Below are 19,835 nucleotides of genomic sequence, written 5' to 3'. Positions count from 1 at the left end.
GTGCTGTCAAAACACTTAAGCAGCCCTTGCTCACAGCCACTTGTTCCTGTCCTGCTTCATCTGAAGAGTTATGCAAGTACTGTTTGTAGCAAACTGGACTGGAAAACTGCTGTAGATTATTCAAAGTAACAATAAAGGCTACTTTTAATACAGTATTCCTTAACCCCTGATCGAGCTCACAGTGTTGCTCCAGAAAATAGTTGTGCAAGCATAACTCACTGGGTAAATGGAAAATGAATTTTTGGAAGATATGGACAATGCTAAGCTAGTAGGTCTAAATAAAGTAATCCTTTTCCACTCTTCCCAGCTACTGGCTGCGTAGTCCCTGTTTCTTCTCTTGGTCAGCTCCAGTGCTCATCAGACTCCTCAGTGAGCCAATTCAGTTTGTTAATCCGGCAGAAAATAAGCCAGCTGATGGAGGGAGGAAATTAATTTGTATTTTTGACAGCACCGGGCTGTTAGACAGGCTCAGCCATTCCTGTGAAGCTTCACCTGGAAGCATGGATTACTTAATCTGACATTGCTGCCAAAATCAATTCTTGTCCAACAGGGGCTTTATGCAATCTTCATTTCTTAGTGCTTCCATAATGTCGGGAGAGGGTGACTATCGTCTATGAAGCAAAAATCCAAAACAGTATATAAAATCAGGTTATCCGGTTATACCACTGTGGAGATGGTAATGGCAAGAGAATGAGAAAGGGCTGCAGCCCAATCTTTCAGTGCAGTTCTCATGAAGGAAGAAAGTGGGGTAGGTTTTCTTTGTGGGTGGATTTTTGGTTGGTTTATTTTTCTCCTGCTTGCTCTCTTTTGTGTTTGTTTCCCCATCAATCTTCAGGCTTGGATTCCACCCTCCCTCTCAACACACACGAACACAATTTCTTGCATATCCTTCTGATCAATGTCGTATACATAGTGCACGCTGTACGTTTTAGGTAAAAGCCTCATCTGAAGATTGAACCATCAAAGATGACATCTTTGGAGAGAAGAAGGGGAGAGTTGCTGCCCCTTGCACTCTCCCCATCCTAAATGCCTTTTCTCCAGGGTTGTTTTTCTTACTTTGACTGTGCTTAAGAATACTAGCATTTAAATGACTGCTGCTAAGTGGTGATATCAACACCTTGTTGACAGGAACAGGGAAGAGGAGAGGAGACAGTTTTACTGGTTTTTGTTGGCAACCACTTTTGTAAAATGTGATAAAAAGAGTAATTCCAGCAGTGGATTTATATTTCCAAATGTTCTTCAGAGTACCAAGCTGGACAGAACTAGTTTTTTTTTGAAGTCCAGACAGAAGTGTAGTATTTGAGGAACCAGCAAAAATAAGAAGAGCCTAAAATCTCCACTTCTGCAACTTTCCAGAATGTTTTTGTCTCTTGGACTGTGGTGGCTGTGGGATGTGGTGGCTGTGAGGAGTGGGAGTGCTGCTGCATAACTTAATAGTCATCTTGCAGATTTCATCCAAATAATTTATTTCAACCTCCTGGCCAGAGTGTTTCCCAGACTTCATTTATATGTGATGTCACACATGATACAGACAGAAGCCAGAAAGATACACTCCTGTGTATTTGTCTTGTCATATTTCTAAACACTGCCTGTAATCCAGAATGTGGGCTATCCTTGTGTTTGCCTGAAAAGCAGTAGCCAAATACTGATTTAATGTGGTTAGCAGGTCGTTCAAGAATCATAGAATCATTTAGGTTGGAAAAGACCCTGAAGATCATAGAGTCCAACTGTTAACCTAGCACTGCCAAGTCCACCACTAAATCATGTCCCTAAGCACCGCACCTACAGGTCTTTTAAATACCTCCAGGGATGGTGACTCAGCCACTTCCCTGGGCAGCCTGTTCCAAGACTTGACAACCCTTTCGGTGAAGAAATTTTTCCTAATATCCAATCTAAACCTCTCCTGGCGCAACTTGAGGCCCTTTCTTCTCATCCTGTTGCTTGTTACTTCGGAAAAGAGTCTGACGCCCACCTCGCTACAACCTCCTTTCAGGTAGTTGTAGAGAGCGATAAGGTCTCCCCTGAGCCTCCTTTTCTCCAGGCTAAACAATCCCAGTTCCCTCAGCTGCTCCTCATCAGACTTGTTCTCTAGACCCTTCACCAGCTTTGTTGCTCTTCTTTGGGCATGCTCCAGCATCATAATGTCTTTCTTTTAGTGAGGGGCCTATCCATCATCCTGTCAGTTTTTCTGTAGAGGAGGAAGTTTTTGTGAACATCTTCCACCTTTGCTAATAATGGCCCTCTCCACGGTCATACTGCATGAAAAGCTTTTATCTTCACTGGTATTTTTATCCTACTCTGCACGTCTTTAAACAGTGCAGGCTCAGAAACATTGGTTGCGGTGGTGTAGTGTGACTGCTTTAGCTCTTGACGTTGCAAAATCCAGTGGGTCTGCACTGGCTTCCCCAATGGGACAACACTTTAGTAGTTCTCCCCGGTGCAGACAAGCCCTTACTGTGCACTGCATGTTACCCCAGCTGGGGTTTAGATTTGGGGTGTCTGGTCCTTGCACAGCAATTTTTGCACATGAACCAGTAGGAGTTGATCCGGTCAGGTCCTTGTTAAGGTAGTCTCTGCTGGAAGCTACTTGTGACATAACCTGCAGTATTTGAGCAAGTATTAAGTCTGTATGGCTTTGGGAAGTCCGAAGGGAACTGCTGTGCCTTGCGATTCAGCTGGAAATGTATCACAAAGTTCCTTTGAGGCCAAACAGGGAACATATTATGGTAGCGAAATGTCTAAACAGGTAACTTATCATTAATGTTTATTTTGCATTATGTTGGCATTTGTTTTAAGATTTCTCCCTGTATAAAAATTGCTGTCTGTTTTTGTCTTTCACCACTCTAGTATCTGAACCTTTCACAAATGCTAGTTAATTTACCCTCATAACATTTGTGTTTTGGCCATGGTTTTATTCCCATCTGTGCAAGTGCAATTGAGGGATGGTTTCTAAAAAAAAGATAAATATAAGTATCGAGCTAATTACAGTGTCTAGATTAGTAAGACTTTCAGCATTTTTGACCATATCTGTGGTAGCTCACCCAGGAAGTGTTTTACAGAACTGTCTGGTTGCTACCACAGAGTCAGCCCTCTGAAGGAAACAACAGTTGTGTATATATAGAAAGAGGAAAGCCGGTGGAGGTGGCAGACTGTACTTGTTCCTTTCCAGGCTGACTTGCTGGAAGAGTTAGCTTGGCTATTCTTTCAGTGGTAACTTTAGTGTGGTCTGCGGGTGAATACGAGAGGAACTCCTGCTTGTGCTGGGTCCTTCTGTATTAGGTTTTTGGTTTGATGATGGGATGAAAATAGCATGCACTCCTTTAGATAACAGCCTCCACCTGTTCAGTGGTAAAAGTCTATAATCATCCTATACCATGTTGCTGCAACATTTGATGTCCTAGATTGATTGCTGCTCTTATCACACTTTCCAAAGCAATAGAGATTAATAGAAATGGTTTGGTCTAATACAATGGTTATCTTTCAAGTCAAAACTTGCTGTCTTTGTATTGCTTCACCAGAAAAGTCCTATATGATTCAATTATTTCTCCATATTATTCTAAATTTATATTTTTGTTTACATTGCACATCTTCTGACCTCAAGTTAACTGATTGCCAGTTAACTCAAGATGGATAAGAGTTCTGTAAATACTGAGAGAGTTGCTGTCTAAATGTTTTATTCTAGGATTCAGATGTTTGTTCTTTAATCCCTGGGCTCAGTCATGGAGAAAATGCACCTGATCATAGCCTGTTGTGAAAAATATCCAGCAAAGCTGAGTCTGCCCTTTGAAGTGCTACCAGTTTGCAAACACTGCACTTGTTTCTCTTTGATGTCAGACAGACACAGCACCAATTTCAAGTTTACTTGCTGCTTAGCCAAAGCCAGCACCTGAATGAAAAGCAGCTGTTTCAAAAACTAGGCTCAGAAGGATGCTACGAAGTTTTGCTGGCATGTGCTGCATAAGGTTGCTTGGACGCACATTTGGGAGATGACAAAACCCATTGGTGGTGGTGGTTGTTCTTGTTAGGGTTTAGCAGAGTCTGCCGCAGCCAGGAAGCACTCCCTTTGCAGAAGCACAGGAATGACATGCTGCTGAAGTTGGGATCTCCTACTGTGGGAAATGCTTTGAACATTTCTGCTCCTAAAAGCATGTTGAGGGTAACTTTCTCCCCTTTTTAAGGCTGTCTGATCATCAGGATGCTTTTTGTTTGCTCATTACTACTGGCTACACGGATAGTTGTTGTAGCATAAAAGAACCAAAGCCATGAAATCCAAAAATAAAATCTTGTCGCTTTTCTAATTTGAGCTAGGCTGTAGCCCAGTCTGTGCGTGGATACATGGTAAACTGTGCCATCATTATCTTTGGGCATGAGTATTCCAGCTCACAGCTAGCAATGAAGGATTTCAAACCATTGTTCCTGTGATATACTCTGTTTTCTCCCCTGATGGTTACACAAGCCAGCCCAAAAGCTGCCCTCCCTGAGACTGGTCCTTCTTGAAAAGAGTCTGTAGATAGACTCATGCCGTCTCTGTAGAAAGCACAACATTACTTATGCATAAACAAAATGGAAAATGCAAGGTGTGAGGAGTTACTGCTGTACCAAAAGGAAAAAAAAAATAAATAAAATCTAGCCAAGTTCTGGGAGAGAGTTTTATCAGTGATTGGAGAGCTTGGAGTCCTAGAGCTGTTGTGGGCTGAACGGCGTCGCAGAAAGTGCCAAGGGGAAGACCTGGGGAGAAGGGGACAGGGAGGAAGGAGGGACCTCCTTGTTCTCCTTTTGAACAGTAGTCTGCCCAGTGTTGGAGCTGCAGCCAACCCTCTGAAATAAAACTGTGAAATAGATTTAGGAGACACAAGAAGGGGTTAAGTAGGAGATGGATATTTTCTTCTTTTTTTTTTTTTAAGTGATGTTTTAAAAAGAAGTTAGTTATCTTGGATGCCATTTTTACCGTTGATAGTCTCTTTCTTCAGCTTGCTTAGTAGCATAATCAGCAGTTCTGAAGCTGGTTATTAGCAGGAGGATGACTTGCAAATTGTGATTAGTGGGCTACAGATTTCAAATGCACTTAATATTCCCCCCCTTAATATTTGGCTTCCGGTTTCCTGAATGTAGTAATATGATGCCATAGCTTCTGGTTCACTGATGAGACACAACAGTGTATATCTTGGGGGGAAAAATAGAAAATGCCTAAACAAAAAAAACCTCTTGGGGTACGTTAAACCTCTTGCTGCAATTAGGAACCAAGTGTTTTGGAAGCTACTAGGAAATCAGAGCATCACACTGAAGGTTGGGTGTGTAGCTTGGCCTCTTAGAATCTGAATCAATAAGTGACGTCCTTAAGCAGGTCATTGTCTTTCTCAAGTGGGTTGATTCAGTACCTTGGGTCTAGGCATGTCCATTGGTGTGTGAATTTTAAGAGCAAAAGAGCTACGGGTGAGCTTACATGCTTTGTTGGAATAAGACTGCTGCACTGTATTTATGTGTCATGGAGCTGGTGCAAGATGGTTTTGAGTTGTTGAATAAATGCAACTCTGGTTAAAAACCCGGGTTAAATTCTTTGCCTCCCTTTTAAGTCAACAGAAAACTTATCACTGACTTCAGAAGGTCAGGATTTTGGTCTGTGTTGGTGCTAGCTACACAACAACTTTCAACCATGCTGACAACTCTGACTAGAATGGAGACTAGAAGTAAATAAAAGAGTTTTTCAGGCAACGGACTACATGTCATAGCAACAAGACAGAAAATGCTTAATATGTAAACCCTTATTGTTTTGTACCAAAGACTTCTCTTACACAAATACTTAACTAATTTAGGATGCCTAGGCATGCTTTAATGGTTAAGAGAAACAGGTTTTAGAGAAATCTGATATATTTCCCCTGTCAACTGTCTTTTCTCTTCTGGTTTTTTCCTAACAGAAGTTAACACAAGTATTCTGAACAAATATTTGAAATTAATTTTGAATGTTCTTTACCATTACTGAACTGTTTCTATTCACAGTGAATTGTTAGTAATTTACTGCCTTTTATTGTGTGTCTGTCTTTGAATTTTATGAATCAAGTATGGGTGTGTGTGTGGGGGGTGTATACATAGGTAGATAGAGCACAGATGTTTTAAAGTGTGGCTCCTCACGTGCAAGTTTTAATTTTGCAGACGATATCAGAAATTGCAGAAGATAATGAAGCCCTGGTAAGAACCTGATTAGATCATCACCTTGCACACTTCCTCTTCTTTTGCATGACTGAGTTCAGGCCCTTGTGCTAATCTTTATATGTAAATACAACTGTGCATATTCATTCAGCCAGTCTTCAACATTCTCTGTTTTCCGCTCTTTGATGCCTGTTAAAATTTTCTGATGAAGCCTTTTTTGCTTTGCTTGTGGAATGGGTGCTTCATTTCTGTAACTTCTGCAGGGGCTTCTACTATTTCCTAAGTAAGGCTTTTGTTTTGTCTTTTAATTTGAGCAAACAAATCATTTCCCTGCCTTCCCCAATTCCCCTCTTAAATTTGTCTGGCTTACATGATTGATGATAGGCAATTTTAACTGTTGATGTTAGTGAGATGAAAGTAAGAGTCATTGACAGTTTGAATTCCTATTATTTGCTGGTGCCAGGTAATGCTAGTTGTTGCAGATAACTACATAAAGGAAAACTGTAATACAGGAAAGGGCCTCGTATCAGAAAGTTCAGAAGCATGCTTATTGCCCTGATGATTTTGAATGGGACTCTTCTGTGTGCTTTAAGTTGAGCACAGGCTTCATAGGCTTTGATAAATTGGGACCCCAAGAGGTATTCTAATATCTTGATTGGCTTGCAAATTTGGCATGTCAAGTATAGCTAAAACCCAAGGAAGCAAAAGAATAATTAATCAATTAACCATGCATCTGTCACTCTTGAGAGCTTGATGTGGTTTATCACACAGGAAATGCAGCTCCTCATCTGAATCCATGCTAAATCATACTTTCACAAATCTGCTGTAAACCAAGTTCTGAAACATACATTATTAAATCATTGCCTAATAAATAAATTAGTAAGAATAAATTTGGCAGGAAACTTAAATCCTTCCTCTACGTTCGCTTTCTCAACCTAATATGAAGTAACTTGTTTCATAATAGAAAAATTCAGATTCTGAGGCAAATGATTAAAATGGCACGAGGCTTTCAGAATTCTTGGCAGCATCACCCCTGCTGAGACAAGGTACCTCCTATGCATTTAGATGGTGGGTTTGTCCTCACTGCTGTGAAAATAGTTCTTTGTGGAAGAATAGTTATACTCCTTCAGCATCTCTCTGCTTCCAAATTCTGTTATCCTGTAGGCTTCTCTACATTCAATTATGTGATTGTCCTCAAGACAGTACTAAAATACTGACTTATAGTTGCATCACACCCTGGTTTTAGGACCTGATCATACTGGTGATCTGAATTAATTTTTTTTTCCCCACAGTTTAGTTTTGTTTACTCATGGGAACAAGACATTACCCACTTTAAGAGGATTCTTTTTGATCAGTGTAGATACAGCACATCAGTGGATACAGTAGTAAAGAAAGTGTATGTGACTAAAGTTTATTCTAACTTTGGAAGTTAAATCCTGCCAGTAGAAGCTTCAATTTACATTGGGGCACACAGTTTAATATTTTTATTTCCATCAGCAGTACGTACAATGATACAATTAAAATTACACAAATTCTTGAGTTTGGGACTTGTACTAAAAAAGATACCAGAGCCATTGGTCAGGATGTGAAAGCAATAGTTCTGGAAGCTGGCCTGTTCGTACATTTTGAAGGTAAAGTGTATACGGTAATGCTCTATGAGTGTAGATATTGAACATCCTGACTTTTTCACTCGTGTATTAATGGGAAAAGGTCCAATGAAACAAGAACTATAAAAAAAAAAAACAAAACCAACCTCAGAGCTTGATATAATGAACTAAACTAAAATTTAAAACTTTGCAGCCTCCACCTGCTGTCGTCTTGACTAAAGGAATTTAAAGAAAACAAATGCTAATTTAAAAAAAAAAAAGTTACTTTTGATTTACAGGATGACATATTTCATAAGTGCCAGTATTTAATTTTATCTCTGGTAGCTTGCACGTGATAGCCTGACTTAATTAAAACCTGATTTTCACGTAGAAGCCTTGTTTAATACCTTTCTCCACTGAAGGAAGTTCCTCTAAAATGTGAGTTTCTCTTTCTTTGCCTTTTCGGTTTTAGGGGTTGGCTAATACTTGGATTTAAAAAAAAAAAAAATTCCCATAAAACAGCTCTATCAATTGACCTTTGTATTGCAGTACTGAATTGTAGTCAAACCATGCTGATTGGAGAGTGATGTTTTTCCTTTGTAGTTAGTTATTCCTGATCTTTAAGAAAAGCTGGTCAATTTAAGGAAATTATCATGAAATGAGCAAACCCAGGAATTTAAAAGATGGGGAATAAGAAAAAAGGTAATTCTAATCACATCTTCATGAAGAACCAGTGTGTAATAGTTCCTCTGGGCTAGTTTCCCATGCAGACAAATGCTTAATATATCTCAAAGTGGATTTAGTCTTACTCCATAATAAGAGTATCTACACCTAGATTTATTCAAGAATAGTTACAGTTCTGTTTAAAATTCGCAGCTTGTTTTGTTTAATCAGAGTTAATTTTCAAGCTTAGAGAAGCCCTGATACCAGGGGTACAAAGCTATTTCAGGTTTTTGGAATGCAAGTGGTTTAAAATCAGTAGGGCTGATCCCTTGTATAATAAACGCTGTGAAACTGTACCACAAAGAAATATTTCAGTGGGGCTTGGCACGATGCAAAAAACCCCAGCACTGTGTCAATTGCAGTGCAGCAGTTAAGTGCGTTTTCTGTAATCATTTAGAAAAATAGGGGCAGCTACCCCGCAGATTGTTCAGTCATTTTCAGCTGTACTGAGTAAGTACCAAGTAGGTGTGAATTGCTCCTAGTTTGATTTGATGGTGGCTTAGCTTCACCCTTGGAAAGGTTACTTGAAGAAACAAGGCAGTGTAGAAGCAATGAAGAGGAGCCGTAGCAATAAAAAAGGTACTTGCTCACTCTGTGCTTGCAAAGCATCCTGCTGCATCATCACTCTTCGTTTTAGACTTAGTCAGGTTCTTGCCCCCATGGCTTTTCCAGAGCTCATGTCTTCCGATGATTAGATATATTCTGCTCCCCTGTTTAAATTTATTCATGGCCATTTATCCTTGACAACTCTAGCTTAAAAAGCTGTTCTTACTCTTTTTGATGTTGACCTCAGTGATGTCAGGCCTTTCAGCTGCCCAGTATTAGGCTGTGAGCACAGTTGCTGAACGATAAGGGACTTAAAGTTAACTGCTTCCTTAACTCCTGCATTTGGTAGTAGGCTGCTACTCTCTTGTTGCCTCCTGCCCAGTTAAAGTTGTTTCTTTGCTGCCTTCCCTCTGCACAATTAGAGATCAGCTTTGGTTCTGTTTTGTCCATGAAAAATGGTTTGTGTAAAGATGTACTGTCTTTGGCTTCTAGTCCTAATGGACTGGTGGTTGTATCCTGGTTGTGACAGACAAGCAACAGTTAATTTCCAGGTTCTCCTATGCAACTTTTATCATACAAAACATGAGATGGTCCATCTAGCTTTATAAAAACTCATATTGCTTTTTTGTTGATGTTACCTGGTGACAGCTGAGCCTGACTAATTACCTCGATTTAAAGAATCATTCGAACACCTGAATATTTTCCCCTCCTCAATAGCAATACAATGTTCATTTTGGTATGTGTGTTAAACATAGATTGAGGTTTGTTTGGCCTTTTTTTTTTTTTTTCCCCCAAAAACATCTAGGGGATTTGGGTGCTCAAGTCCCATTAATTTATTTTGATAAGAAATCCAAATTGCTTTAGGCATCTTTCAAAATATTAGACATAATTCTATACATCTGAGGATTACCTAGCACACATGATAAAAAGATGGTTTAGCAGTAGAAATGATACTAGGAAGGCAGGTGAGAGACAGGTGTGGTGGTCAGGGTCACGTGCACATTCCTGTCATTTTTATTTTTAGGAAAGCACGCATTTTGATACTAGCTTTTGAGGTCTTTTTCTTCACAGTTTCTTGAGGTAAGAATGCAGAGAATTCTTAGGAACGTAAATTAACAGGCTTTGACCTGATATTTCTCTAAAACCTAAAGATGTGAAAGGCAACTGTTGACTTACTCTTCAGTCAGGTTTGTCTGAGGGGTTGAGGTGCATAGGCTGTGGATCAGAGCACGGCCATCCATCCACACTAGAATGGCTCATGCTGGGACAGCCGATGGTGTTACAGACCACAACTTTCTGCTGCTTCTGAGGCTTTTGCTGAGAGCTGCTGTGGGTGAGGACGTGCTTCATGACCAGCTCGACCATCCTTGCAATTGTGGTTAGAAGAGGGCAGTCAGACATCAGAGAATGGGGAAACTTCATCAGCTGTCCCAGCGTAAGGTGTCCCCACCTAAGAGCCAGAGCCCTGAACAGCATTTGGGAGGGATTGTACAAGTAGCTTGCTTGATAGTGTAGGTCATTAAAATGTCAGTGTTAGTGAGATATGAAATTGCAATTACACCGTGCATCTTTCTGATTATTTTTCCCCTCTTGCTGCTATGACACACATGAAAAAGTACCTTCATCAGGAATTACTGTCAAACTATTAAGTCATTTTGCCAGAGCAGCAACGGTTTGATATTTACAGAACTGTCATGTCTTGTGCTGTGGATTAGTCTGAAAAGATTTTTATGAAGAAAGAGGCCCCATCGTTTTTTGGACTTTTTGTATGACAAAAACACATTCACTGAGAATTTTGAGTTAAACAGCTCCTATCATGTATTTTCTAAGATACTACTTTTATGAACAAGCTTTGATCCCCTTGAAATTTCTAGCATCTATTCTGTCTGCTGCTCTTAATAGTATGAGTGCATCTGTGCATGTGTGTATTGAAATTAATTGCTTGAAAGTCTATTTCTACCTTTCTGCTTGTGTTTAAACACATAACAATGAATCAACACCACTGCCTTCCCCCTCCAGATACTTTAATCCTTATCTTGCTCTAGTTACCCTGGAGATTGCCCTTTCATCTCTAGCTGTGCTATTCCTAATGCTTATCCTTTAAGCCTGGCTTTTGACTTTTGCAGTGCCGCTTAGTGTATACATGTGTGTGCAGGTGCATATGTATAGCTATATATTTAAAAAATACATGCTATGTATGTGTGGTGCTGCATAATATATAGAGTTGGAGTATTTCTTGCTGCTTGATTAGTCCCAGTGTTGCACCTCTTCACTCTCATTAATTATTTGAAGTGGTGTCACTGGAGTGACACCTGGTGGGGTGTCTCATCATTTTAAGTTGAAAAGTACTTTCACCTTGTGGATCCCAAACGGTAAACCAGGTTTATATGTTAATACCAGTATTTTCAGCTCCATTAACCCAGTTTCCCTTCCAAAGCTGTGGAGGAGGCTGGATTAAGTGGCAGGATTAATCAATAGTTTTGGTGAGAAGAATAAATGAGACTGTTGGATGTAAAGGGATTAAACTAACCTGAATTCCTGCCACTGCTGTTCTGAAGGTTAATATCCATATGCAGGTTTAATACAGTTTAAGTAATCCCTCTAAACTATATCCAGTGTTAATAGGGATTAGCTTTCATGTACAATTAGTTTATAAAGGAGTATTTATGTATTAAATAAATGTTAATTGTCTAAATTTTTAAACTACATGATAAAATCTAGGGGAGATAAATTATCTGCTTAGTTTAATGCTAGGAGAGATATTTTTATCTACTTTTCAACCTATGTGGCCTATCTTTTTGTAATTTTTTTTTTCTTTTTATTTGGATCTAATTTAGTTTAGCTTCTTAAAATACCAGAATTCCATATATTTGTGGAAGTATTCTGTCACGAAGATGCATGAGAATTTGGTACAAGTTTTTAGAAGGAAGCCTTTCCTAGGGATGCTGTTTTATTTGTGTAATCATAAATAACCATTTTATGCAAAAGGAATGGATTGGGGAAAATGACAGGACCGGAGCTAATTAAATTTCCTGCAAAGTCTTATTGTCGTCTTGTTATGAAATCCTTGGTTATTTGGAATGCTAATGATGACATTTTAAATCTAATTTAATTCTTAGAAGGTTTGCAATATTAAAAAACAAGCAAACAAAACCAACCCCCCTACCCCCCAAAACAAAAACTTCCAGATCATGTATTTGCTGAACAAAATATTCCTTGCAGAATTACAGTGGATTTTTTAAAGACACTGTATTTTTCTTGTTTGCTCTTTGGTGTAGTTTTTCTCATTTTGTCATGAATAATCAAAGCCACTGTGGAAGAGAAAGGAGTGTGTTGGGTTTTTTGTTTGTTTGTTTGTTTTTACTCACAAAATGTCAAGAATGATAAATTTATTTTTAGTGGAGGACATCTGTGAAGTTTTGATAAAGAAGAGCTCCTATCTCAAATGAAGGGGCCACTAAAGGCTGCATCTCACCATCAGAAATCCCTAAATGGCAGATTATATCAAATCCAGTAAACTGGCTATTGGAGTTGCTACATTGAAACTGATTTTGTGCTTTATTCCTCTGTACTGCAGTACATGTCTTCCATCTGAATGGATGTTCACTTACTTGTGTTGGGTTGGTGCAGGATAGTAGGGGAGCAAATCACACGATAAAGATTACCAATTACAATGTTAGACTCAGGTTTTCAACATACTGAGAATTGTAGTTCCAATCTGACAGGGTTTGGGATTTTTTTAATTTTAATCTTTTTATTAGGTAAACTGTTGCATTAAAATCAGTGGGACTATTCATGCTGTTTAGATTGGTTGTATGCTTATGCTTGTTAATAGCTTAGTGGCAAAGTACCTTGCAGGTGGTTTGGCATGCCCTTAAAGGTAATACGCTGCTTCGTTTCAGGCTCTGTGCACTGCTGCTTGTATTGAGTAGTTATCTCATTGAACGGCTTCAGTGAAATCATTATGGCTGCTGGCTGTTCCGTGCCCTGACTATATATAGAAATGAAGCTAATCTTTAAAAGCTGGGTTTTAACATGGAAAATTCCTGTGCAGCTGGTCAGGTTAGAGCATATTCTTTATGTTGAGTTTAAACCCGTTTTGAACTTAGTTGAGTTCATACAAAGATGCATTGAATCTCAAATTTACAGGTGTAAATTTACAGGTGTAAAATGCAGTGTAGTGGCCTGCAAACCCTAAACAATTTGAGCTGCATGCTTAGATAACCTTTGGAAATTTGCAGTTTGCTTGACGTGGTTGCCCATAGATTAAAAAACAGGAGATGCATCTTCGGGTTCAAAGAAAGAAATTGAGGCATTAACTATTGGAAAATTGCTGCTCAATAGAAAATCTCTTCTGGTGCATTTTTAAAATATATTTGCTTCCTTGTAAGAGAAGGAACAAACAATCCACTAACTTTCTGCCAATCTGCTTGATACAGAGGTACCAAAACATGGCACTTCTGTATGACATTCAATTAGGAGCATTTCCATAAGTTGCTAAGAAAAAGCTCATTTCTTTTCTTCTGTTAGATCTAAAACTCTGAACTTATAAGAGAAGTTTAATTTGGACTATCTGATTTCCTTGAGCATGGCATCTAGTGTTCTCGTGGGGATTAGTTCTTCTCTTACAAAACTGCTGTCTTCCAGGTGACTATTCTTGATGTCCATGCTAAACTGTTTTGGAGACTATCTGTTGCACGGCCTCTCTTGCTCTTCTGCTACCTCTTAGTCCATAATTGGCTTCATTTTCCTGCCTTTCTAAAAGCTTCCTGCTGCTTTATTCCCTCGGTCGTTGCCCTGCTGCATTACTGGTAAATGTTGTCATGACTCCTGTCTCTTGCAGCTTTGGAGATATGTTGTCCTTTACACTGACTGCGTTTGTTGAGCTGATGGATCATGGGATTGTATCGTGGGATACATTCTCTGTGGCATTCATTAAAAAGGTAAATTTGTAATCAATGCTGTCTGTTCTATATCAGTTTAAATTTTTGAGGTGAGTCGTGGTCCCTGGCCCCCACCCCCCACCCCCTCACCCCCCCCGCCCCAGTACATTATTTATGTCATTGGTCAAAAAGGTACATGAAAATGGGATTAAAGTGCTATTTCAAACTATAAATCTTTGAAGTTGCAGGATCTGGCCCAACTTCTACAGAAATCAATGGGAGTGAAATGGGATCAACTCTGTATTAGGCTTATGACACAAGAAATTGCTTGCTCAATTACAGTGTGACCTCCCTGTGCAGATACCATGCAGTTAAAGCAAAAATTAGTATTTTGATTGAATGTAAATTAAAATGAGTAATACCATATTTCTTGAAACAAGAACAGCACTGAAATGTTTCCTCTGGGGGTATGAGAGGGAGAAATGAGTTAATTTACAAGTTGAAATTAAGCTGATACCTACTGAGTTTATCAAGTTGAACTCTGTCCCCCACCCCAAATCTTGCAGCTGAGGTCTGTGGTTTTGAAGCAGATCTTTCCACAATTTGCGACATTTTTTTTCTTTTCTTACATATAGGAGACGCACAAAAGCAGCATAAACACGGGAGTACTCTTTAAGTACAGAGATTTAAGAGACTTCAGAAAAAAAGTTTTTGTTACTGATTTAACCCTTTTCCTTTACTGTGGGGAAAAAAAAAAAACACACCTCTTTACAAAGAATTTTCAAACCAGATTGAACTCAGAACTTATCTTAAGTTAAAGTGCATTTGTATAGGTTCAAAAGATATCAGAGTTACTTCACTAAAATGGTATCAGAAGCAGCAATGGAACAAATATAACCCATGGCAAAGATCTCTTCATTTTAACAGAGTGTGTCAGAGCAAAGACTTTTAATTTAAATTTAAATTTGGTTAGGAAATTGTTACCACCAAAGGAAAGTACGAATTTACTTTTGTTGCCAAAAGTGAAAGAAGAATCAATTATGTAAAGAGCATTAGATATTGAAGCTCAGTTTTGGTCATTAAAAATGATGGATGCTATTTGTAAGAAAAAATAGTATAATTGATCAGGTTTTTGGACTTTTTTTTTTTTTGGCCAATCTTGCAGTCTAGATAGATTATGATGATGGTTATTGTTAACTTTTCATGGCAGAGAAAATAGTACAACTGTTCTTTAAACTGACTTCATGAGATACAAGGTGAAGCCCAGAATGCCTTATTTGCTAGGGGACCCTACTAAGAAATGTGTGAAGAAACTTGCTAAAATGAGTTTAAATCAATCTACTTTGTTAGTGACTCAAAATGATTGTCTTTGTCTAACTCTATCAAGATCTTTTGCCCTGTGGGTTGTATAGTAACTACAGAAGAAAGTGTTGGGTGCACCCCTGTTAATGGCTCATCTCTTCTGTCTGACACTTTCATAGGTTTCCCTGGACAGTGACCCAATTTAAAAAACAAAACAAAAGACACAAACAAAGGCATTCTCATGAAGTACCTATGAAAACCAAAACTGGCGAGTAAAAACCAAAAGTGAAACTGGTGGACAAGAAAGGGACCAAGGAGAAGAATAGGACAGTTAGAAGAGAAACGGAAGGACAAAGAATGACAAAAATAGAGGAAAGAGGCACAGGTGTGTCCTGACCTGCCACGCAGTTGGGAGCCAGAACAGCAGAGCCCTCAGTGGGGCTCTGTGGGCAAGGGGCAAACCTTTGGACCATTGGAGCATGTCTCTCTGGCGCCAATCTGCAGCTTTATTGTCAGTTGCTTCTCTGATCTTGGCTTTTGACAGGCCACTTGATGTTGCTGATGGGCTAGCTCAAGTGGTTGACATGATGGATAAGGGAGCTGATAAGTTTCTGCTAGCTGAGGGGGAACTTTGCAATCCTACTTCAAGTGCTTCTGCCCTTTGAAGCTGTCTTTCATGTTAAATGGAAGCCAAGCTGGAATGGGGAGGAATTAATCTGAACTTTTTTCTTGAATAGTTTTCTAACTTAAAATGTAGGAGCTGGAGGAGACCTCAAGGGGAACCTCTAACTGCTTCTAATGACTAACTGCTTGCTATTGGATGCAGTCTCCCTCCCATCCTTTGGGTACATAAAGACTGCTGTTCCAGCTGCTGCAAATAAGAATTGATGCTTTGAAGGAGAGCTTTGTTCCTTATCTTAAGGGAAAATAGCATCATTTGAAAAAACTTCCTTATGATATGCAGGATTCTCTCAAGACCTTTTTCTTGCTTATGGCAATGAAGTTTATTTCCAGCTTCCAAAGTTGCCTAAAGGATTTGGATGCCCAGGTCTTAAAAAATGTCATGGTAATTGGATATCAAAATACATTACACAAATTTGGTACTCCCATCTTCCGTTCCTACAAGGGGAGAAATAAAGTTTGTAGTATTGGTTGAGATAGTTAAAAATATCTCTTAGAATTATTTATGTAATTGCTGTTTCATAACTGTGTGATGCAGAGTCTTAACCTTGATCAATTGTTTACTCTGCCTTCTAAAATGTACTGTGTAGGAAAAGGGGGTGGCAGCAGGGAAAGTATCTCTGTGTCTCACAACTGTCAGTTGGTTTTTCTGTAGTCAAGTGCAACTCTAGTTCCTTACTTGAAAATGAGATGCACGCTTTAAAAATTTTACTATGCATTAGGACTTAACAGAGAAAAAACTTTGTCAGATTTTTCTGTACACTTCTGACATCAAAATGGTCCAGGCAAATAACTAATGAACATGCCACTGCTCAGAAAATCAGATCTGTTTCCTTCAGTGCTCTTTCCCTGTGGGGTTTTTGTTGGTGGCACGGTTTATTTTGTTTGGGTGTTTTTTGGTGTTTTTTTTGTTTTGTTTTTTATTTTTGGTTTTTAACTTTTGAATTCTCTCTTGTGCTTTAAGTGATGCTGAAACAGGAAGGGAACTCGGATGGTGTAGTATAGTTTGCTCTAGGTTTCTCATCTACCCTCACTTTACATGTTTAGCTCCTGTTTCTGCAGAGCATTGGGGCTGAATGTGTAAAAGCATTCTGATTCCTAATTTCCCTTGAAATTGATAGGAAGTTAAGCACCCAATCACTTCTTTTGTATGTGGCTATATATGTCCCGATGGGACCATGCCGATATTAAGGTTACAGGCATTTTGCTGAACAAATAGTTTTATCCTTAATGAGACGCACCCATGTGACAGGTTTTCATGTGAAAGTGCAAAGCAATGAGCTTGCTTATTTCTGGAGGAGAGGTTGTATTTCTGTGAGCTTGCATTATTTTTATCATCAGAATTTTTGATAAATGAATGCAGGATTATTTTTGGATGTTGAAAACCCTCCCTGCGCGTGGTGCTCAAGAAGCAGAGAACAGCAAATAACAAAATTTTAACTCCTATTGATTCTTGTCTCTTTTCAAGAAGGGTCTTTTTTTTCCACATCCAGAATTTCAAGTATGGTAATAGAGTTTCTTCTTAATCTAATTTTGCTCCCTCTGGAACTGGCATGCCTTATTTATCAGGGTAGACAAGCCTGTTATTTCTGGCCAGACTTCGTGCTTCAGCAAAGTGGTCATGAATATAACATAGCTTGACATGCAACTTACCTAGCAGATGTTTTGCATGTATGTTCAGTGTGGTGTGTCATAGCTTTTTAAACACACAAGCCAGCTTCATACCTTGGGTTTGTGTTTATGATTAAAAGACATTATGGTCCAGGGTCAGAAGAATAAATATGTCTAAGGCAGCCTTTCCTAGACTGAGGTTTCAGTTATCTATACTGTTAGATTTCTGCAGGCTCCTGATATGAATATGTTATATCCCAGTGAAGCATTTATACTGCCACTTGAAATATCATGGGAGGGAGCTGCTGCACCAAGAATAATTCATACATGTCAGGGCTTCTAAAGAGGATGGTGACAGCAGTCTGACAAGTTGGGACACAGTCTGGACATACTGTATTCCTGCTGCACAATTGGTCCATGGATGCCTGATTACTGTGAGGCATCCAGAGCGCATTTGGTTTATTCTGTGAGCAGTGCAGAGTTGCTCTGTGCATATACTATCCGTATTGTGGGCATTCTGGACATCTGGCAGCTGTGGCTGCAGTGCATCAGAAAACAACTGGATTACCATTGAGAGAGGTAGGGTAGTACAGTGCTTCTGAGATACAGCTTGTTACTCTAAACAGCACAATGTGCATCATGTACTAATGTAAATATTACTTGGGCTCAGGACTTGCAGGCAGCAGATATTGAAAGCCCAGAGTAGAAAAATGCTGACTGAGTTGCTTCTCTTCTCCTATTCTCTCTGCATGCATGGGTTTGACTTTACAGAAAATAAAGAACCATGTGTATTTCCTCAATTGAGTTATATTCAGCATAGCATGTTCCTATTGTGGCAGTGCAAACCAAGTAGCAGAGCAAACAGCAGCGCTGCAATAGGCTAGAAGAAAAAATCTGTCCCTCTTTCCTTGTCATCTCCAACCAAAGTTGTAGAAAGGGTGTTTTGCTCCTTCAACACTACTCAAAATGTCACAAGTGCAAAACAATGTCGTTGTCCACGTCAGTATTTAGCTGTGAATTTTACAGGCAGCTAGGCAGCTTTTCCAAGCATAGGGCATACCTTTCTTCCTCCAAAAGGAAAACGATGCCAAGGTCTAAGCAAGCATCCAGAATCAGAAACAGTATAATCGCATTAGTGGCTTGTAGCATGAGTACTGAAGTGTGTGGACTTGAAGTTTTCTGGAAGGAGCCCATCAAACTTGAGACAGGGCCACTGTAGTCTGTTACTTGGCTGTAAAGAGCAAGTAACTGTAGTCACACGACATTACTTTTGTCTGTCTGTGCTTCCTTGGGTACCTTTCAGCTTGACTGTGCTGGTATCGGTGCATTCAAGGAAAACCCAGGCAGTTCTCGCTTCCTGCATCAGCCGAAGGCAAGCTTCTTCCTGGGAAGCCGGGTCCAAGGACTGGGCAGCACGTGGAAGAACACACGTTGCCACATCTTACTGCACAGCTGTGTTGGCTCTGCATGTCAGCATGTCATTGCCATACTGCAAAAAAGCGGAGGTCAGACCTGATTTTGATTAACATGCCATTTGTTTGTGGCAGCTTGCAGTAAAAGTGAAGGTTATTAATGCATGAACACTTAGCAAGACTGGACTCTAGATGGAGTTATGGAACCAGTTGTGCTGATAAATGATCATCAACAGAGTTTTAATTTGTAACCTGGAGAGAGCTTGCAGTGAGGTTGGTAACAGCAAGGGGGGGGGGGGGGGGGAAGGCATATTTTGCTAGAGTGTGTTTTGCCAGAGAGCTAGATGTAAATTTCTCTTTTGAAACAGTTGCCTTGAGTCTAGATATTTGTTTAGAGAAAACTGGCTGCGCAGATTTCTACTGGAGAGAATAAGTATTCTCCTTGTCCTTTCCAAAGTTTTCCTCACAAAAAATATAACTGTTCTAGTTTTTGAATGTTGATTTATCGTGTTCATAATGTAATGTTGAAGCATATATTTCGGTGGTATGAATGTTGACATAAATCTATGGTGATTTGTGCCAGCTGAAGAATCTCTGTCACTGCGTCCTTTGAAGGTATCTGCAGTGCCTGGTTGGTTGCTTTCAGGTATTCACTGATACCTGGCGTGTGAACAAGACTACTTTTATTCTAATGCCTGTCTGAGCCACGTCCACAGTTTTCTTTCTTCCCTTTCCCTGTTTTCATGACAAGACGTAAATTCTCTAAATGTTTGAATTTGTAGATAGCAAGCTATGTGAACAAATTTGCCTCGGACATCTCTATCTTGCAACGGTCGCTAGCAATCCTGGAATCGATGGTGCTCAATAGCCACGACCTGTACCAGAAGGTTGCACAAGAGATCACAATTGGGCAGCTAATCCCACATCTGCAGGGGTGAGTGTCT

At 39.5% G+C, this 19,835-nt stretch overlaps 1 protein-coding gene across 3 annotated transcripts in view; it reads left to right on the top strand.

The window, feature by feature from the left end:
• The window catches only part of ELMO1 (engulfment and cell motility 1), a 321,010-nt gene that overhangs the window by 99,303 nt on the left and 201,872 nt on the right, over positions 1 to 19,835 (top strand). For all 3 annotated transcript variants that reach the window (XM_076330867.1, XM_076330868.1, XM_076330869.1), the window contains 3 exons: positions 6,151 to 6,186; positions 13,846 to 13,945; positions 19,674 to 19,825. In XM_076330867.1, the coding sequence (XP_076186982.1) occupies positions 6,151 to 6,186; positions 13,846 to 13,945; positions 19,674 to 19,825 (288 nt within the window). The remainder of the gene's footprint in view (positions 1 to 6,150; positions 6,187 to 13,845; positions 13,946 to 19,673; positions 19,826 to 19,835) is intronic.

The sequence above is a fragment of the Aptenodytes patagonicus genome, chromosome 2 (genome assembly GCF_965638725.1).
Source record: "Aptenodytes patagonicus chromosome 2, bAptPat1.pri.cur, whole genome shotgun sequence".
NCBI lineage: Eukaryota > Metazoa > Chordata > Aves > Sphenisciformes > Spheniscidae > Aptenodytes > Aptenodytes patagonicus.
Note: the sequence above shows the minus strand (reverse complement) of the source record. Positions and strands in the feature narration are given on the sequence as shown.